General features: G+C 38.4%; 1 protein-coding gene across 1 annotated transcript in view; it reads right to left on the bottom strand.

The window, feature by feature from the left end:
* The window catches only part of LOC143926048 (uncharacterized), a 72792-nt gene that overhangs the window by 38790 nt on the left and 16364 nt on the right, over window positions 1-17638 (bottom strand). The window contains exons 15-24 of the mRNA XM_077450222.1: window positions 16942-17068; window positions 14803-15058; window positions 13232-13284; window positions 9809-9909; window positions 7438-7589; window positions 6585-6723; window positions 5903-6013; window positions 5228-5407; window positions 3040-3279; window positions 1569-1725 (exon numbers count right to left, since the gene is read on the bottom strand). Coding sequence (XP_077306348.1) covers window positions 1569-1725; window positions 3040-3279; window positions 5228-5407; window positions 5903-6013; window positions 6585-6723; window positions 7438-7589; window positions 9809-9909; window positions 13232-13284; window positions 14803-15058; window positions 16942-17068 — 1516 coding nt within the window. The remainder of the gene's footprint in view (window positions 1-1568; window positions 1726-3039; window positions 3280-5227; window positions 5408-5902; window positions 6014-6584; window positions 6724-7437; window positions 7590-9808; window positions 9910-13231; window positions 13285-14802; window positions 15059-16941; window positions 17069-17638) is intronic.

Genomic DNA, 17638 nt, shown 5'->3' with positions numbered 1-17638 from the left:
GACGTCGTCCTGGTTACGAGCGGCCTGCGCGCCCCCTGAGGGGCGCGCGCGGCGCGCTCTGTGATCGGCGAGTCCGTGAGACTCGCCTGATCACCGATCCGTGTAAGGGGTCGATCCCGACCCCTTATCACGTGATCAGCTGTCAGCCAATGACAGCTGATCATGTGATAGAACGGAGCCGGTAATCGGCTATTATTCCTCCTCGCGCTGACAGCGCGAGGAGAGAAAAAAAAAGCCGATCACCGGCGGCCGTGATCGGGACATCAGTCCCGATCACGGCCATCAATACAAGGGACCACCTGCCACCTGCCTGTGCCCACCTGCCTCCCGCAGTGCCATCCTGAAGTAAAATAAAAGAAAAAGTAAGTGCCCCCCGTCAGTGCCCCCTGTCAGTGCCCATAGTGCCCACAGTGCCACCCACAGTGCCACCCCACAGTGCCACCCACAGTGCCACCCAATCTGCCTCAAAGGTGCTGCACCCCAGTGCCGCCCATCAGTGCCCAGCAGTGCCGCCCATCAGTGCCCAGCAGTGCCGCCCATCAGTGCCCAGCAGTGCCACCTATCAGAGCCACCTATCAGTGCCACCTATCAGTGCCCATCAGTCCCATCTATCTGTGGTACCTATCAGTGCCCATCCGTGCCACCCATCCGTGCCACTTATCCGTGCCACCCATCCGTGCCATCTTATCTGTGCCCATCTTTGCCCATCAGTGCCGCCTTATCTGTGCCCATCGGTGCCGCCTTATCTGTGCCTATTAGTGCCGCCTTAACTATGCCTATCAGTGCCCACCAGTGCAGCCCATCAGTGCCCACCAATGCAGCCCATCAGTGCCCACCAATGCAGCCCATCAGTGCCCACCAATGCAGCCTATCAGTGCCGCCTAATCAGCGCACTTCAATGAAGGAGAAAAATGACCCGTTTGCAAAATTTTATAACAAACTATTAAAACATGATTTTTTTTTTTTTTTTTATTGCATCTTTTTTTGTTTGTTTAGCAAAAAATAAAACTCCGAGCTGTAACTAAATACCACCAAAAGAAAGCTCTATTTGTGGGAAAAAAATGATAAAAATTTCATTTGGGTACAGTGTTGTATGCCCGCGCAATTGTCACTCAAAGTGCATCAGCGCTGAAAGCTGAAAATTGGTCTGGGACTGAGGGGGGTTTAAGTGCCCAGTAAGCAAGTGGTTAAACAACAGAACAATTCTTCAAATAAAAGTTATTTGTTTTAAATTATTAAAATAAAATTTATTGTTTTCAAATGTCTTTCATACATTTGGCCTATGCTTTCATTTATGTTACAGCCGTGTTGATTTGGTCATTTTTTACTACGTTAAAATTACTGATGTAACAAATAAACAAATCTCCTTGTTGCCACCTTTTTTCCAAAGAAAGAGTGATCTCTAAAAGGAAACCTTACATGAGAAAAATACAGGAGCTGCAATTGCTAATCTATTTCTGGATATGCTAGTTCCTTAGCTATTGCTGCCTTCAATATGCAGTATCCTCTGTCAACCAGCTTGTATAGTTTTCTTAATATTTATGAGTAAAAAGTCTTAGTCAACTTACGGCATATTTCTGGGCTTCTCCATGAAACACAGATTCCGGCATCATTACAAGCTGTGGCATAAGCTGAGACAGCTGTACAATAGCACTCACAGTCTCCTCCAGTGTCACACCCACATGTGTCACTAACACAAGCCTCAAGGTATGGAGTAGGGTCAACCTAAAAGTAGATCATGGTTAGACTCTTCATTCTCAACAGCTCATTCATTTAATACTGCTCTAATTTTTGGGAGAAGTCAAAACACTTCAGTAATTTCAAATGGATAGTAATGTAATATAGCAGGTTCAATTGAAAGCGAAACATTAGTTTTGGGTTGACACTGTTGGGTTGGATCTTTTGTCAGCTCTCTGTCAGGACCTTTAACCCTTTTGAGACCAGGAGTCAATAAAGCTTAGATGTCATTATGATACATGAAAAAATTGCTAGTATTATTAATGATCGAAGTGCTCTGTTTGAATGAACTTGGGAACCTTGGGCGTCAAAAATACACGTAGCATTGTCTTTGACGCCAGGCACTATGAGAAAAACCAAGCTACTCTCCTCCCAATATGGCTACAGCTTCTTCCAAGTTCTCTCCTTATTTTGGAGATTTTATCCCCATTTCATCTATCTCTCCTTTTCTCCTTTCTCTTCTCTTTCGCAGCAACATGAAATTCTATCTCGAGGTTAAAGTACCATGACTTGCTCTTTTACTATTGTTGGCAACTAATTTAATTAAGTGCACTTCAAAATAATAAGCAAACCCTTCTCATTATTATGCTACTTGCTACACATGTTGGATTCTCTAAAGTGTTGTTAGTGTTTTTTTTCTTTTGTTTTCTTGTCTTGATATTGATAAATGATAGTCTTTGCATTGTAAACAATAAAAATGTATTGAACGTAAAACTTAGATGTCCAGGCCAAATTAAGAAATCCCAATATGCATCTGTTAATAAGGGCTGTTTACTAAACCTTGACAGTGCAAAATCTGGTGCAACTCAGCATGGAAATCAGTCAGCTTCCAGCTTTTATTGTCAAAGCTTAACTGAATAAGTTATAAGTTAAGTTAGAAGCTGATTGACTACTATGCGCAGTTGCATCCGATTTTGCACTCTCAAGTTTTAGTAAACAAGATGCTCCAGCCATGTCATAGCTGTCATTGTGATCACAATACAGGGAACCACTTTGATTGGTTCCTGATCATTAGCAAGGACCAAAGTGGTCAACAACAACTGGGTTTGATAGCTAGCAGCTGTGTGAAGTATTGACTCCTATCTGTCAATATGAGAACACAGATTAACAGTACCTCAGCATTGTGCAAGGGAACAGCTAAGATTATGGACAGCTAAGCTGTGTAATCAAAGTTTTGAAATTTGTCCCCACGTCCTTTAAAATCAAATACTCAAACTAAAAAATAATGTTTGGGTGAGATTACTATCACAGGAATTCTTAGAACACAGTATCACATCTATTAAACAAAACATAAGAACCCACTTTAGAATGGCACTTTGAGAATGCTGCGTCCATGATAATACTGCAGTGCTTCTGAGACCAAGACTGACGGTATGGATTGGCAATGCATGGATCCTTTAGAAGCTGAGCATCAGGGCAGGTTGGCGAAGCTTTCCAGCTGTTTCCAAATTCTTCTACATTGACCACAACCGATTGTGTTCTTGTGGTGAAATCATTGGAAACACTACCATCATAATTACCACAGAGGCCACAAACATTTCCCTAATGAAAAAAAAATTATTTTAAATTGTTAATATAATACACCAACATACATCAGAAGCTATAAACACAGCATAGGTAGTAAAAATTCTAGACATTAATTTTGTGGCTGCTTCATATGTTTATCCTACAGTTCTACATATAACAATGGAAACTGTATACAGATGTTCTATTGAAAGGACTTTTCTACATTTTATAGACGGTGTCAGGCTGTTTTAAAAGTGTATTCCAGGATAAACAAATATTATTTAAATACAAGAGGCTTGTGTACTCTTACTTGAATATCGGTATCCTTTATGAAGTTCCTCCATTTGTGCAGGAAAATGTTTCCTTTGTGCAAACGCTTCCTGTAATAAAGACCAGTCACTGCTAACTTCTCCCCTTGTGCAGGGTGACTGGTCTTGTATCTGCCCCCTTCTGCAGTTTTCTGCAGGCAGCTTGTCGTGGGTGGACCTGCTTAGTTCCTTCCACAGATCTGTTCTCTGCTGCACAGACTTTGTTCAACACAGGTGATGTCACATATATTTTTACATGGACTTTTCTGGGCCTTTAAAGGCATTTGGTGCACACAAAGTAGATTTGTATTCCTCGAGGAACATGTTTAAATTAAAGTTTTTGTGCCTGTAGTTCAGCCCTGAGGAAGCGATCTACAAAAAACAGATGCCTATCTTCACATAACTGAAGACTGAATGAGATGCCTGGTATCTAAGTATATGTGTGGTATTACCATGGGCAACCAGTACAGAAATTAAAGAGAAATTTCCAACAGGGAAAAAAACAGTAGAGAAAAAAACCCCTTTGTAGACCTTTAGCAAAAGGCTTTACCATGCAAAAGGCTATACCATGTGTAAGCTATTCATTACTGTTGTATCCCTTTTGGAGATTATTTCCTCCACAAAGACAGTTTTGATTCTTCTCTGCCTTTTAAAAACATTAAAAAGAAAAGCATTTGGCTGGAGTTATGATTTAAAATTTCTGTCAGGTGGGATCAGTGGTACCATTTGGAAGAGTTCTCATTCCCTGTATTGTACCTCTTCCCTGTACATAGACAGAAAAAAAAAGATAGAGTGTTAGAAGTGCTAATTCTTGCTCACTCTGCAGAAAAATATGTTTTTGTTTTCTATGTTTTCTTTGCAGAGATTTCTCCATTCATTCCTGTCTCTACAGAAAGTGAATGGAAATATCCCCATCAAGGACACTGACAGCAATAAAACCTGATGGAGGCTTCAAGCCACATTATTCAAAACTAAGTGAAATGTTTTTGCTGAAGTAGGGCTTTAATTAACCATCCATAAGGTACTGTATACAGCAAAATGATATAAAACCATATCCAATGTTAATTATTCCTTAAACTAGATATTTTCAGGGTTAGGTGTATTTTTGAAATGTATTAACTTGGCTTTGTAATGTCAAAGTCACTAGTTGAAAGCTATGTTTGATCAAAAGTTTAATGCATTCACCCTTTTTCTTTGTGTGGGTTTATTTGTCCTGTACTATCATGTACTGGTGTTTATTCTGTTGCTCCTTGTATTACACTCCTTCAAATTGCAATAAAGAGCTTGTTTGTTTAAAAAAATAAAAGCCTAATGCATTCGGATAGTGTATTATAATATTAAGAAGGAGTAATTCAAATATTAAACCCTCACATTCTAAATTCATCAAAATTCTTTAATCCTAACAACCTCAGTGCTTTATGGGTGGTTGCAAAAAACTGTTTGTTGAACACAACATTTATTGCCTAGAGTAACAACTGATGGTAAACATTAAGTAGGATTTATTAAACTGGAGCTTTATAATTTCAATCGGCTTCCATGTTTTTTTGTCAAAGCTTAATTGAACAAGCTGAAGTTAGAAGCCAACTGGCTTCCATGCCCAGCTTAACCAGATTCTGAGTGCTCCAGTTTCAGTAAATCTCTACTATTGTCTTTCTGAAGAATGACAGCTTCTTTACCTTGAACTCTGGGCTTAACTTTATCAGAATGCTTGTCTTCTTGTCCCACATGAGGATCAAACCATTCTTAGCCTCAATCACCAGGTACATTCCCATCTTCCTTATCTGGTAGGGAACATCACCACCAGTGTCTCTTTGCACTACTTCAAAGGATCCATCACTCAATTTCAACTCAAAGTTCTGTAAAGTACAAGTAACACACTATAAAGCAGGAATCTAATAATTATTATGCAACCGAATAATATAATTCATGTAGGGCGAGTTAAAAAGCGTATTAGCTTATTATTAGCTTCATGTAGTTGAGCTACACAAAACTACAGTATAATTGTATCTATGGAGATGCAGTGTTGTCATCCTAACCTGAGCTACAAACACCGCCTTTTTTCACATCTCCATTACATGGGGGGGGGGGGTGGTTGTAGTTCACAGATGATAGATGAGAAAACTGATAACATTGATTTAGATTTAAGTTCAGTGCACAGAAAGCTATAAGGACACTTGGTTTCTGGCAGGATCAATAGATATTTTTTTCTGTACTTGCAGAAAATGTATTTAACCTGAAAAGCAATAATGCGGCTACCACACTTAAGGTAAACTATATTTTATTTTGTTGTTGTTTGTGAAATGTATTAGACATGTAGCATAGATGTAAAGTTCTGACCACTCAGTACTCACCCCCAAAAACACTTTAATGGCCTTGGAACAGGTAGTCCCAGTTGTTCCACACTGGATGTTTTCAGAGATAATTCTGAATGAACCATTTCCAGGGTTGGATGCACAGTAGTCCTACAAATTAACAGAAAGCACAAGAATCAATCATGTGACGCTTTAATAAATAACAAATATTTATACATATAAATGGTCTAAATTGAATTATTTCACTTGATTACAGTCCTATTATAGTCAACATTTGCCTTAATTTTCTAGGAATACTTGTAAAATGTGAAATATTATTCTTAAATTATTGATAAGGCCTTACAAAAAAGTTTGTGTAAGCTGGAGGAATCTGAGGATGTTGTTGAGGTTGTACTAGACTGTACCAAAGTAAAATGCAGTTGAAAAGCATTGACTCTGTGGGCAATCACATAGAGAAAATTAGCTTTGAGTGCTCCTCTTTAAGTAGAATATACATAATTGTTTTCAAAATGTCTTTAGTCTGGCCTTCACAGACCATTACGTGTTTCCACACATGCATAGCATATGTGTCTACAAGGTAGGATCACGTGTGTTTGTATTCAATAAAAAACATGCATGAACATTGTTGACCTTTAATTCTGTGCAAAGTTCTGACTATTTAGTGGGGCCATACTTTATATTGTAAGCTTGACATTTTTACATATGATAGACTTTTAAGTACCTGTGTCAGAGTGTACTCGCAAACACCGTTAAAATTGAAACGTTTGCCATCAAAAGTCCTATAGTGCCCTTCTCCATATACTACGCAGGTCTGGTGACACTCTTTCTCGGTACATTGCCATTTCCGGTCCTTGCAAATACTAAAACATAACGGAATAAGCAAAAATTATACATAAATAATTTTGGGTTCAAATTGACTTTGATATCATCATTTTCAACAATTGAGTAAAATTTAGTGAAAAGAGCCCTGAGGTAGTGTCTTCAGAGTCATAGGTGACTTTCAACTACTTTTGATGAGGGTACCTCTCCCTAGGTGTGGCTGATTATAATTAAAACCTAATTATACATTTTATTTAGCAACCTTACTTCAACTCTCCTCATCTTCTTCTTTAATCTTTAGAAATGTAAAGAAACAGAACAACTAAACCAGTAAGATCCATGCTATGTAACCTTTCAACAGATGAGTGTAACTGGGAACTAAAGAATAGATAATTCTCCACTAGTGCCCTTAAGAGATATGCAAAGACAGTGGGCTACTTATCTTCCCTGTGTCAGTGCAAAATGTTACTTTCAGGTTTGAGTGGACTGACCCTTTACATTTTATTATTTAAACAGAGCTATATAGCTATGTAATGTTCTGACATTTTAGGGCTACTCTCGCAATTATAGGCAATGTAAAGCGATTCCTAATCTACCTTTTACCTTTCCTGTATAGAGATCAATTAAGAAGTAGGGAGGTCAAAACTGTATCTATAGCTTACCAATTATTAAGAAAACATTAAGACAGCCTGTGGTATTATGAATTCATCAAATAAATGTATGACTGTCTTACTTTGTGAAGTAAAATAACCTACCAGGTATTACAGTCTTGCAGAATCCTCTCCCCGCTGTGGTAAACCTCACCATTGTGTATACATGGACACTCTTCCTCGGGCACACAATTGCCATTGTTATTGAGCACGAGCCCTTTCGGACAGACACAGCCAGAGGCACACTGAATACTTAACTGAGTTATAAAAAAAAGAAAAGAAACCTTTAGTTTGGTTATGTGTAGATATTGTTTTGTAGTTACAAGTGTCAAATATGTATATGTTGAATGACTGTAATGTAACAATGTTGAAGATTAAACTTGTGCCTATTAAAAGTGCATTGAGCAGATTTCCCTTGTACAGTGATTGCCCACACTTTTTTTTCTCATTGTCTGCAGAAATATAGCATCTTATATAAACTTCAGTCAGCTGGGTATGGACCAGTAAAACAAGAAAGTGTTCTGCATAAAAATAGTGACCCAAGCAGTGGTGGTGAGGGTGGTTTCTTTTGTCAGCATACGGTTGTGTGATTACAGGAATCAATGCAGAAAATGTGGCTCTGCTCTTGAAACATTGTATATTTTTTAAGCTTGACCAAGTATATTTGAAGTCAAGCTGATGTTGTAAATTTAAAGATAATAATCTCTATTAAGATAATAATCTCTATTAACCTCCCTGGCGGTATGATTAGTTCTGGTTTTAGGTGCTGAAAGCGGTACAATTATTTTGCATGGAAATTTGGCGTTTTATATTGTAGTCCTGTAACTCTTAGCCCCCGTACACACGGTCGGACATTCTGCCAACCAAATCCGTTGTTACGATGACATAATTTCGTTACGATGGGACTACGTTCAGGCTAGTAGCCAATAGCTTTGATGTAGGAATTTGATCTGAGCATGCGTGGCACTTTGTCCAATCGGAATTCTCTACACATGATCGGAGTATGTCCTATCGGACCAGTTTGACGGAAAATATTTCCAACAAGTTGGAAAATTTGGTCCGACGGAAACAATCCGATGCATACCACACACAGTCGGATTATCCGACAACACAGTCCGATAGGACACATGCCGACGGATTCTCCGACCGCGTGTACGGGGGCTTAGGAATAACTCTCTTAAATCTGTTCAAACCAGAGTCTAGCAGACATCCGGGGTATGATAAAGTTTATAATATAATAAATAAAAATAAAAATTATTCAATAATGTAATCAAATCCTAAAACACTGAAAAAGGGACACTTTTTGGTTGCTATGGACAATCTCCAAATTTCAGGCAGAAAAAACAGTATTTATAATATAAAAGTGCATGCAGGGCACTGCACAGACCACTAGGGACAAAGGGGATGTGTAATTTTTAATACAGTACTGTAATCTGTAAGATTACAGTGCTGTGTGTGTTTTGTGTCTTTTGACTTTTTTGAATTTGCCGCCGATCTCCGCTCCCGTGCGTCGTAACGTCTCAGGGAACAGAGCTCGGCGGCACTCGGCACTGTGAATCGAGTGGAGGACAGCTCGATCACACAGCGCTGAGGACATTGCTGGATCCAGGGGACAAGGTAAGTTACTCTCCCTGTGTCCTCCCCTGCATCCACTGATGCGATCCCGAGTCTGGCTCGGAGTTACCACTCCTGTTAGTTAAATCCCAACCCGAGCCAGACTCGGGATTACCGCTAGGGAGGTTAAAGAAAATGTTCTTTGGCCTCCTAAAGTCCAGCTTTATAACTCTATAAGCCCTATTACTTGCAGGTGTCTATGTGGCTCCACTGTCAGGATGGCCTCTGCAAAATAACAATTAGTTCCGTAGTATAATGGCCTTGTATATCGTGTGGGCTTAAAAGATGTGCCATGAAATACATGGAAGTCATGTTCATAATTTAACTTTGCATCTTTAAATGCATTTTAAGTATGTGTCTTTAAACATATGTATAATGCTGATCTTTCTTACAAGCTCCATGGGGATCATTTACTAAACACGGAGAGTGCAACAGTGCAAATCTGGTGCAGCTGTGTATGATAGCCAATCAGCTTCTAACTTTAGCTTGTTCAATTAAGGTTTGACAAAAAAATAAATGGAAGTTGAATAAGCTACTGGTGACAGCATAGCATATGTTTTGTGTATGTCGAGCATGTGCTGGATGTAAAATGCATGATTTAGAAGCCTTTCAGGTGGCAGAGATGCTGTTTGTGTGTTGCCTAAGCTGCAGAGTCTTGTAACTGCTCACTGTTTCTTCCCACATACCTACCACCACTACCTCCTCACTACCCTGTTAAATTCTCCCACCAAAATTCAAAAATGATCCACCCAAGGGGACAATAAAATGTCAAGAGAAAATCCTAATGTGTAAGATATGTATAATATATGCATAATACATTTGTGAAATATTATTAGTGACAGCTGTGTATATAGAGACTTACACATTCCATGTCCAGGGTTTGACATGTCTTTTGACACTCTGCTCCATTTGCTCCATGTGTCGCATTGGCACAGTCAAAATAAACCATGTTTTTTGGGCACGCTAAAGAAAAACACAATGAGAGATTCCATACTTATTCTACAACCTTTTTTCACGTCAATTCAGGACACCTTAAATGATAGGAAGAACCACTGGATTCAGCGTGGGACCAGAGGATCCACACTCCTGACTCCTGTTTCTGAACAGAGGTTAATCTGGTTAAGTACCTGTTTAAGTACTTACTCTATTTTGTTTTGCAGGGAAAGCTTTATGGCTTATTAATAGATTCATAACACCAACTGTCAGAGTTAATTTTTTTTTAAATTGTGTTGGAAATTTGTAAAAAATACACATGGCACATATTTTGTCCAGCATGTCTGGTGTGAATGAACACTGTAACCGGTTCCCAACCAGCGCACGCTGATGTACGTTGGCAGAATGGCACGGGCAGGCATATTAACGTACAGGTACGTCCAATCTCTAATGCCACCCTGCCATCGCGAGCCCACTCGCGTGCTGGTCGGGACCCCACATGAGTCCGGTCGCGGGTCCCGCAGACTCGATCGCTGCGGGCATACCCGCTCTCGTCTCACGGGGCGGCTGAATGGAGAGATGCCGTTGTAAACAGCATCTCACCATTCTGCCTAGCAACTAGTGACGCTGATCTCTGCTTCATGTGATTGGAGCAGCGATTAGTGTTCACTAAATTAAAGCCCAGCCTCCAACAGTTAGTAACACTTAACCCCTACACTGCCACCCACTGGTTAACCCCTTAACTGCCAGTGCCATTTACACAGGAATCACTGCATTTATATAGCAGTGATTGCTGTATAAATGACAATGGTCCCAAAAATGTGTCAAAAATGTCCGATGTGTCCGCCATAATGTCGCAGTCACAATAAAAATCGCTGATCGCCGCCATTACTAGTAAAAAAAAAAATATTAATAAAAATGCCATAAAACTATCCCCTATTTTGTAAACGCTATACCTTTTGCGCAAACCAATCAATAATCGCTTATTGCTATTTTTTTACCAAAAATATGTAGAAGAATATGTATTGGCCTAAACTGAGGGAAAAAAATGTTTTTTATATATTTTTGGGGGGTATTTATTATAACAAAAAGTAAAAAATAATGCGTTTTTTTCAAAACTGTCGCTCAATTTTTGTTTACAGCGCAAAAAATAAAAACCACAGGGGTGATCAAATAACACCAAAAGAAAGCTCTATTTGTGGGAAAAAAAGGACGTCAATTTTGTTTGGGAGCCACATCGCATGACCGCGTAATTGTCAGTTAAAACGATGCAGTGCCGAATCCCAAAAAGTGGTCTGGTCTTTGACCAGCAAAATGGTCCGGGGCTGAAGTGGCTATTACATGTAACTTAGACCCCATACACACTATTAGATTTGCTGCATATTTTTGTCTTCAGATTTACCAAAACCATATAATATGAGGTCAAACCTTAATACCATGTACACACAATAGGATCTTCCGACTACAAAATCGTGGATTTTTTTTCAAACGACGTTGACTCAAACTTGCCTTGCATAAACACCGTCACACAAATGTTGTCAGAAATTCAGAACATTAAGAACGCAGTGACGTACAACACGTATGCCGAGCTGAGAAGAATGAAGTTCAATAGCCAGTGCAGCTCTTCTGCTTGATTCCAAGCATGCCTGGACTTTTGTGCGTCGGAATTGTGTACACATGCTTGGAATTTCCGACAACAAGTCTTGTTGTTGGAAAATTTGAGAACCTGCTCTCAAACATTTGTTGGCGGAAATTCCTATAACAAATGTTCTATGGAGCAACAACAAGCTCACATCCAACATTTGTTGTCCGAAAATCCTGTCATGTGTATGGCGCATTTGAGTTTTAATTTGTATGCAATCAGGCAGGCCCTTGCACTACATGGTTTTGGTAAATCTGAAGACAAAAATATGCAGAAAATCTAATAGTGCTTATGGGGCTTTAAGGCTGCCAAATATGGCTGGAATTTCAGCCAATTCATGCTAAATCAGGCAAAATTTGGGCTGTTAACGCCCTAACCCCTCAGCCCGGCTTAACAAAAGCCAACTGTTGAATAGAAAATTGTTGGCTTAGCAGAGCCTGTATCCAATCAGATGCAGGCACTGTTCGGGTATACTGACAGCCGCTGAAGCCAGCTGTCAGAATACAAAAGCTGGCAAAGAAGATTCGTCTAACTGCTTTCTTGAGCGTGGATGAAGGAATCTGTTACAGTTCTTTTATTGAGTCATGTGGGTATGGCCAGCTTAACAATGACCCTGCTGTAAGGAGAGAGAAACATCTCACCTTAGGTAGCAGAGAAACAGGGAATCACTATCTCTCTTTGTGATCTTTTATTTTTACCACAAAAAAGAATGACAGAAGAAATTAATTAATATGACTGCATCCACATTTTCTGCCTGCTGACCCCTATGTTTGCTGAGAGCTATACAGTATGATGAGACATTTTTTTTTCTTTTTTGGCAGTTCTCCTCTTTCAGATTATTTTGTGGTACTTAGAAACCTGTAGAAATGTTTCTTAGTTTTGAATAAAGGGCAAGGAGTGGAGATGCATATTAGTCATAATCATAAGTAACAAATGCATACTTTTTTTTTGTTTCACAAGCATGTTTATTATTATTATTTTTTTATTCCATTGTTTTAAAGACAATCCCAAGTGACATTAAGATCACCCTTCATATGTCAGAGCTTAGTGTGAACAGTCATATCCTGGAGGGGGAAGGAGCTTCATGTTGTTTTCTTCATCACTGTCATTATTTTACAATACCTCCATTCATTTTCTATGTTACTTAGGTTATACATGTGTAAAGGATTTAAATTATTTGTAGGACCTAAACATGACTGTTATCTTTGCATACTGCTATTTCAAATCATGTGCATGGGGAATTTTTATTACTTTGGCAAACTATTTGCTACAGTGTCAGGAAATAAAGCCAAGCAGAATTGAAAGAAAGAGGGCAATACAATCTGAAAGGGGTCTGACATATTCCCCACTCTATTTACAATAAAAAAAAGCTTTGGCTTTTGATGTCCTTTAAATATTTGGGTAAGGTGGTTAGCATTTCTGATACAGTGATAGAGCCCAATTGTATTGTGAATTTGTCCAAGCTTATCTCTCGATGCCTCACAAAAGGATGTACATTTCAAAATATCTCTCAGCCTCTGTAACTAGAAGTTTTAGCTATTATAAGAATACCCCCTTTTTATCAGTTAGGGATGCGGAAAACACTTTAGTATTCAGTGGGGCCTTTGGTCTGGTGTATTTATATGGTCACTAAACACCTCAGAGAATCTGATGGATTTAAAATGAACAGAAACAGTATATTATCATATCTCATTTTAAATATTTTCTTACTTGCAATACTGAGTGTTTTCCCAGCACATCGTAGTCTTCCACTATTACACGTGCTGGAATGAAGAATCAAATACATGTATGTTAACCTGTGCTTGTCAGCATTTTTTGTTATAGGCTGTAGGCTGTTATTAGAATATTGAAACACTTTAAACATTTTGAAAGTTATAGGATAAGAACGTCTTTTCTAGTTTTATAAAGTTTATCAATTTGACATTTTCTATATATCCAATAAAATATTAAGGAGCCTATAGCCAATAACAGACATACAGTATGGATGTACTGTAGGAGTCTACACAATTGTGAATGGTGCCATCTTGTGGCTATTCTGCATATTGCATCACATTTACAGTAGGAATGTCAAATCTCAAATTCTCATAAAGGGCAAAACAAAAGGTTCACTTAACTGTCACCTTTCCCAGCTGCACATACTCTTCTTTCCTTCCCTCCCTTTTAGACACCAGTAGAAGGAAAAAATAAATCTGGTATGGGGAGTGTGACGCACTCTCCTTCCTTCCATGTGAAGGAACTTGCTGCACCTGGCTTTGTCATACGTAAGTAGGGAGAGGGTCTTTAGCTCTGTGTTCAGAGGGCTTACTCTCTTTAATCTCAGTGTCAGAATGGAGCAATGGGGTAAAAAATTAAGCCAAATAGATGTAGTGTAGATGAAGAGTGGCATTTAAGTAAACCTGTTACTTTTGTCCTTCATGCGCAAAGAATGAGTTTGATTTAATGATTACATGGTTGCAGCCTCATCCTATGTGTAGGCAATAAAGGAGGAGTAAGAAAACCACCAGAGAACACAGCTTTAAGATGCCTGCTGTACATTCTGGCAGACCCCATTGAAATGATGTGGTAAACAGATATATATGGAACATGTAGATTGAAATTAAACTCAGCTTTGTATTAGGAAAATAAAAAAAACACAGTATATGGATCATGAAGACTAAAATGAAACTCCAGCTTTGTTATAAGAAAAAACAAAACAAAAAAAATGCTTTGAAAGAATTACAGCAATCATTTCCACAGATTCCTATTCCTATCCTATCCTGTTGATATTAGGCATAGGAATAGGACATGGCAGTAGACACAATAACGTTTTTCAAACCAAGTAATAGGATCTGCACCAATCCAGGTTCATTCTCAGCACTGTGTGAAATATTATTAGGCCAGCATGCCGATAAATGTTCGAAATCAGCATACGTATTCATTAGAGCTGTTTTAATTAATCCAGGCTCATGAATTGATATACCAGGGTTAACATTAGGACATTTTGGTCAATAACATCTTTCGTTGCACTAGAACCTTAAACACAAACACATTCAGGTGTGTGGAAGATGCTGTGGTACATAGACCAGCTTGCATGTAATATGTCCTTTGGGTTATCACTGAGGGAGAAGACGAGAGCCATTTATACTTACAAACAAATACTGATTTTGGGGACATCCTGGCATAAAATGTATGGGAAAAGTAAATAATAATAAACAGCTAAATAAAAATAAATTAAAATAATGTTTAAATTCTGTATTAGCTTTTATCGAAACCCATGATTACCCTGTTTATATATAGCTTACCACATGGCACCATTGTCATAAATGACCTCTCCTGTGGGTACCATTGAACCATTGTAGTAACAAGGGCAGTTCCCAGCTGGTACACAGGCTCCGTTGTCATCAAGGAATGTTCCATTTGGACAAGCACAGCCATCCAGGGGAGAAAAATGGAAGCTGCAGCTGGGGTCAGGCTCACTGAGAGAGCGACAGCTTTTCTGGCAAGTAGTAATAGAGTACTGGTAAGTGCTGTTTTTCGGGCAGCCCTTTGTGTATTTTTCTAAAATTGGAAAAGATGAAAATTACATTAGCAATGACAACTTTTTTCATTTGTAAGGATTACAATCACATTTGGTTAAAGCAGCAGATAATATTTGATTTGATATCAAAAGATAGCTTGCATCTAAGATCTGTAGGTATCTAGTTTAAAATTTTGACTTTTATAAAGCCATTTTAATATAGAAATGAAACATGTTTAGAAAAATGTCTTAGAGTCAACCTTACACTTAGGCCGCGTACACACGCGGGGACTGTTCGCCCAACTTTGTTCGTCAAACAGTTTGAGCGGACAGTCCGCTCAAAATTAGCATGGACGGACTTGGCCACACACGACGAACGAACAGTCCGCTGAAACTTGCGCGATGACGTGAACGGCACGTACGACGGGACTAGAAATACGACGTCCTATACACTGCAATGCAACCTTCGCCGTGTAAATCCTTTCTGAGCATGCACGGAACTTAGTTTGACGAACAAGCCTACACACGGGCGGACTGTCCGCTCAAACCAAGTTTCAGCGGACAGTTTTACGGAATTTCCGAAAAACTTTGTTCGTCAGACTGTCCGCTGAAACTGTCCGCTGAAGCCCACACACGAGCGGACTGTCCGCCGAAACACTGTTCAGCGGACAAAGTTGGGCGAACAGTCCCCGCGTGTGTACGCGGCCTTAAAGTTAAGGTTTCCTTATTTCACCAGGGTCCCCAAACCCCATAACAAATTGCCACATTAAATAGTAAAAAGTGAAAAAAACTGTTGGAATAAAGTTAGTAAATATACTTAAATTACCCCTGGTTTCTGCACTGGAGAAGGTGACATAATGATCTTTCTAGTGAGACCCTTAGAAAAATCTTAATTTCAAATCTCACAAGAAATTACACAAAAACAGAGCAAACAGCGTTCTCAGGATCTCTTTATCACCTTTACCTAGGTACAGGCAGAAGCTGGGGATAACTATATATTTAACTTTTTTTACACTTGATGATTTGTCAAAGAGGTGGAATCTCTAATATCATAAGTAAACCTTAAATTTTACTACAAGGTACTAATCTTGTCAAAAATAATAAGCATCTTATTATATAATATATGTATCAATTGATCAGTGTCAACCAATCTACAGTATACTTACCTCCAAACATAGAAAAACAAGAAGCCAGAGCTAGACACTCCGTACAAACCCCTAGTAGATCCCCAAAAATCCAAATTCCCTTTTTCTCTATTCTCTCTCTCTTTTTTTTAACTTATACTAATTTATTTCTCATAAACCCACTCAAACTTGTTCAATAAAATATTCAGAAACTTCCATAAGATTGAATGAAATAACCTAACTAAAATTAAAATGACTAAAATTACTAATAGTTGTTTATATTTCAACAACAAAGACGCACAGAAGCACCTACTTAGAATAGAAAGGTAAGGATGTAGGATATACATTATCTATTCAATCACAAATTGCAAAAATAAGGAGACTACTTCTCATATTAGGATACTGGGTGCAGGTTTGCAAACAAACACCCAGAACCTTAAAGTGACAGCGGCTACTTTCATTATTGTATTTTCACAGTATATTGCGTCAATTGATTTATTCAACAAGAACACCCAGAACCGCTGAGTTATAGCAAAGATACAGCCTAATTTTAAATTTGAAACATTTTGCAGATCTTTGTAAACTTATGTATAATATTTATACATCATGTAATAGAGCTGATCTAAGAAATAAAATTGTGATACTAAACCCTCTGTACAATAGAAGTCAAATTTCTAAAATACACAGAATGTTACTTTGCATTTTTATTCAAGAGTAATCATTGTCAAAAAAATGTTGTCAAAGTATAACATGAATGTCTTGGATAATATCCACCATATAAAAAAAACCTCCATACATACCGCAGAGGTCGCCTCTCCATCCAACCAGAGTCACTCCCTCAGCAGCGCAGGCCCGTGCATAGGCAGATAAGGCTGCACAAACACGGTCTTCACTATTCTCATAGTTACAGCTGTCATACATACAGTTCTGTTGGTACAAAGCACAATTATACACAATGTCTTAGTGATCAATCTTAAAATAGGAGGGTCTACTGAAGGTTTGCAAGAAATATGCTAATTTATAGAAAGTTTATGAAAAGCATTTACAAATAGTTTATTATTCCTGTGTAACTGAATATGATAATTGGTAAATCTTATAACGACTATCGATTTTGCTATTATATTGATCTTGAATATTATACATTATTTATATTTAGGAAAGTTATAAAAATAAGGCTTTGTTAAAGAAGGTAAACTAAAACGGCATAATAAATTATTTAACACCATATTTTTTTTTTAAGATAGTGGGGTTGCTTTATTAAAACTGGAGAGTGGAAAATCTGGTTCAGCTCTGCACAAAAACCAACCAACTGTCATTTTTTTTTCTCAAAGCATAATTGAACAAGCTATAGTTAGAAGCTGATTGCTGCTATGCATGGCTGCCCTCGATTTTGCACCCTCCAGTTTTAGTAAATCAACACCAGTGTCTTTTATGGATTTACATGGTTTATTCTGCCATGTGGACTGTCTGACATATTTATTATTTTCTTTAACACAG

Source organism: Lithobates pipiens, unplaced genomic scaffold (genome assembly GCF_037356315.1).
Source record: "Lithobates pipiens isolate NorthernLeopardFrog02 unplaced genomic scaffold, aLitPip1_a1.2 Scaffold_10, whole genome shotgun sequence".
NCBI classification, from domain to species: Eukaryota; Metazoa; Chordata; class Amphibia; order Anura; family Ranidae; genus Lithobates; species Lithobates pipiens.
This window is presented reverse-complemented; position numbering and strand designations above follow the sequence as displayed.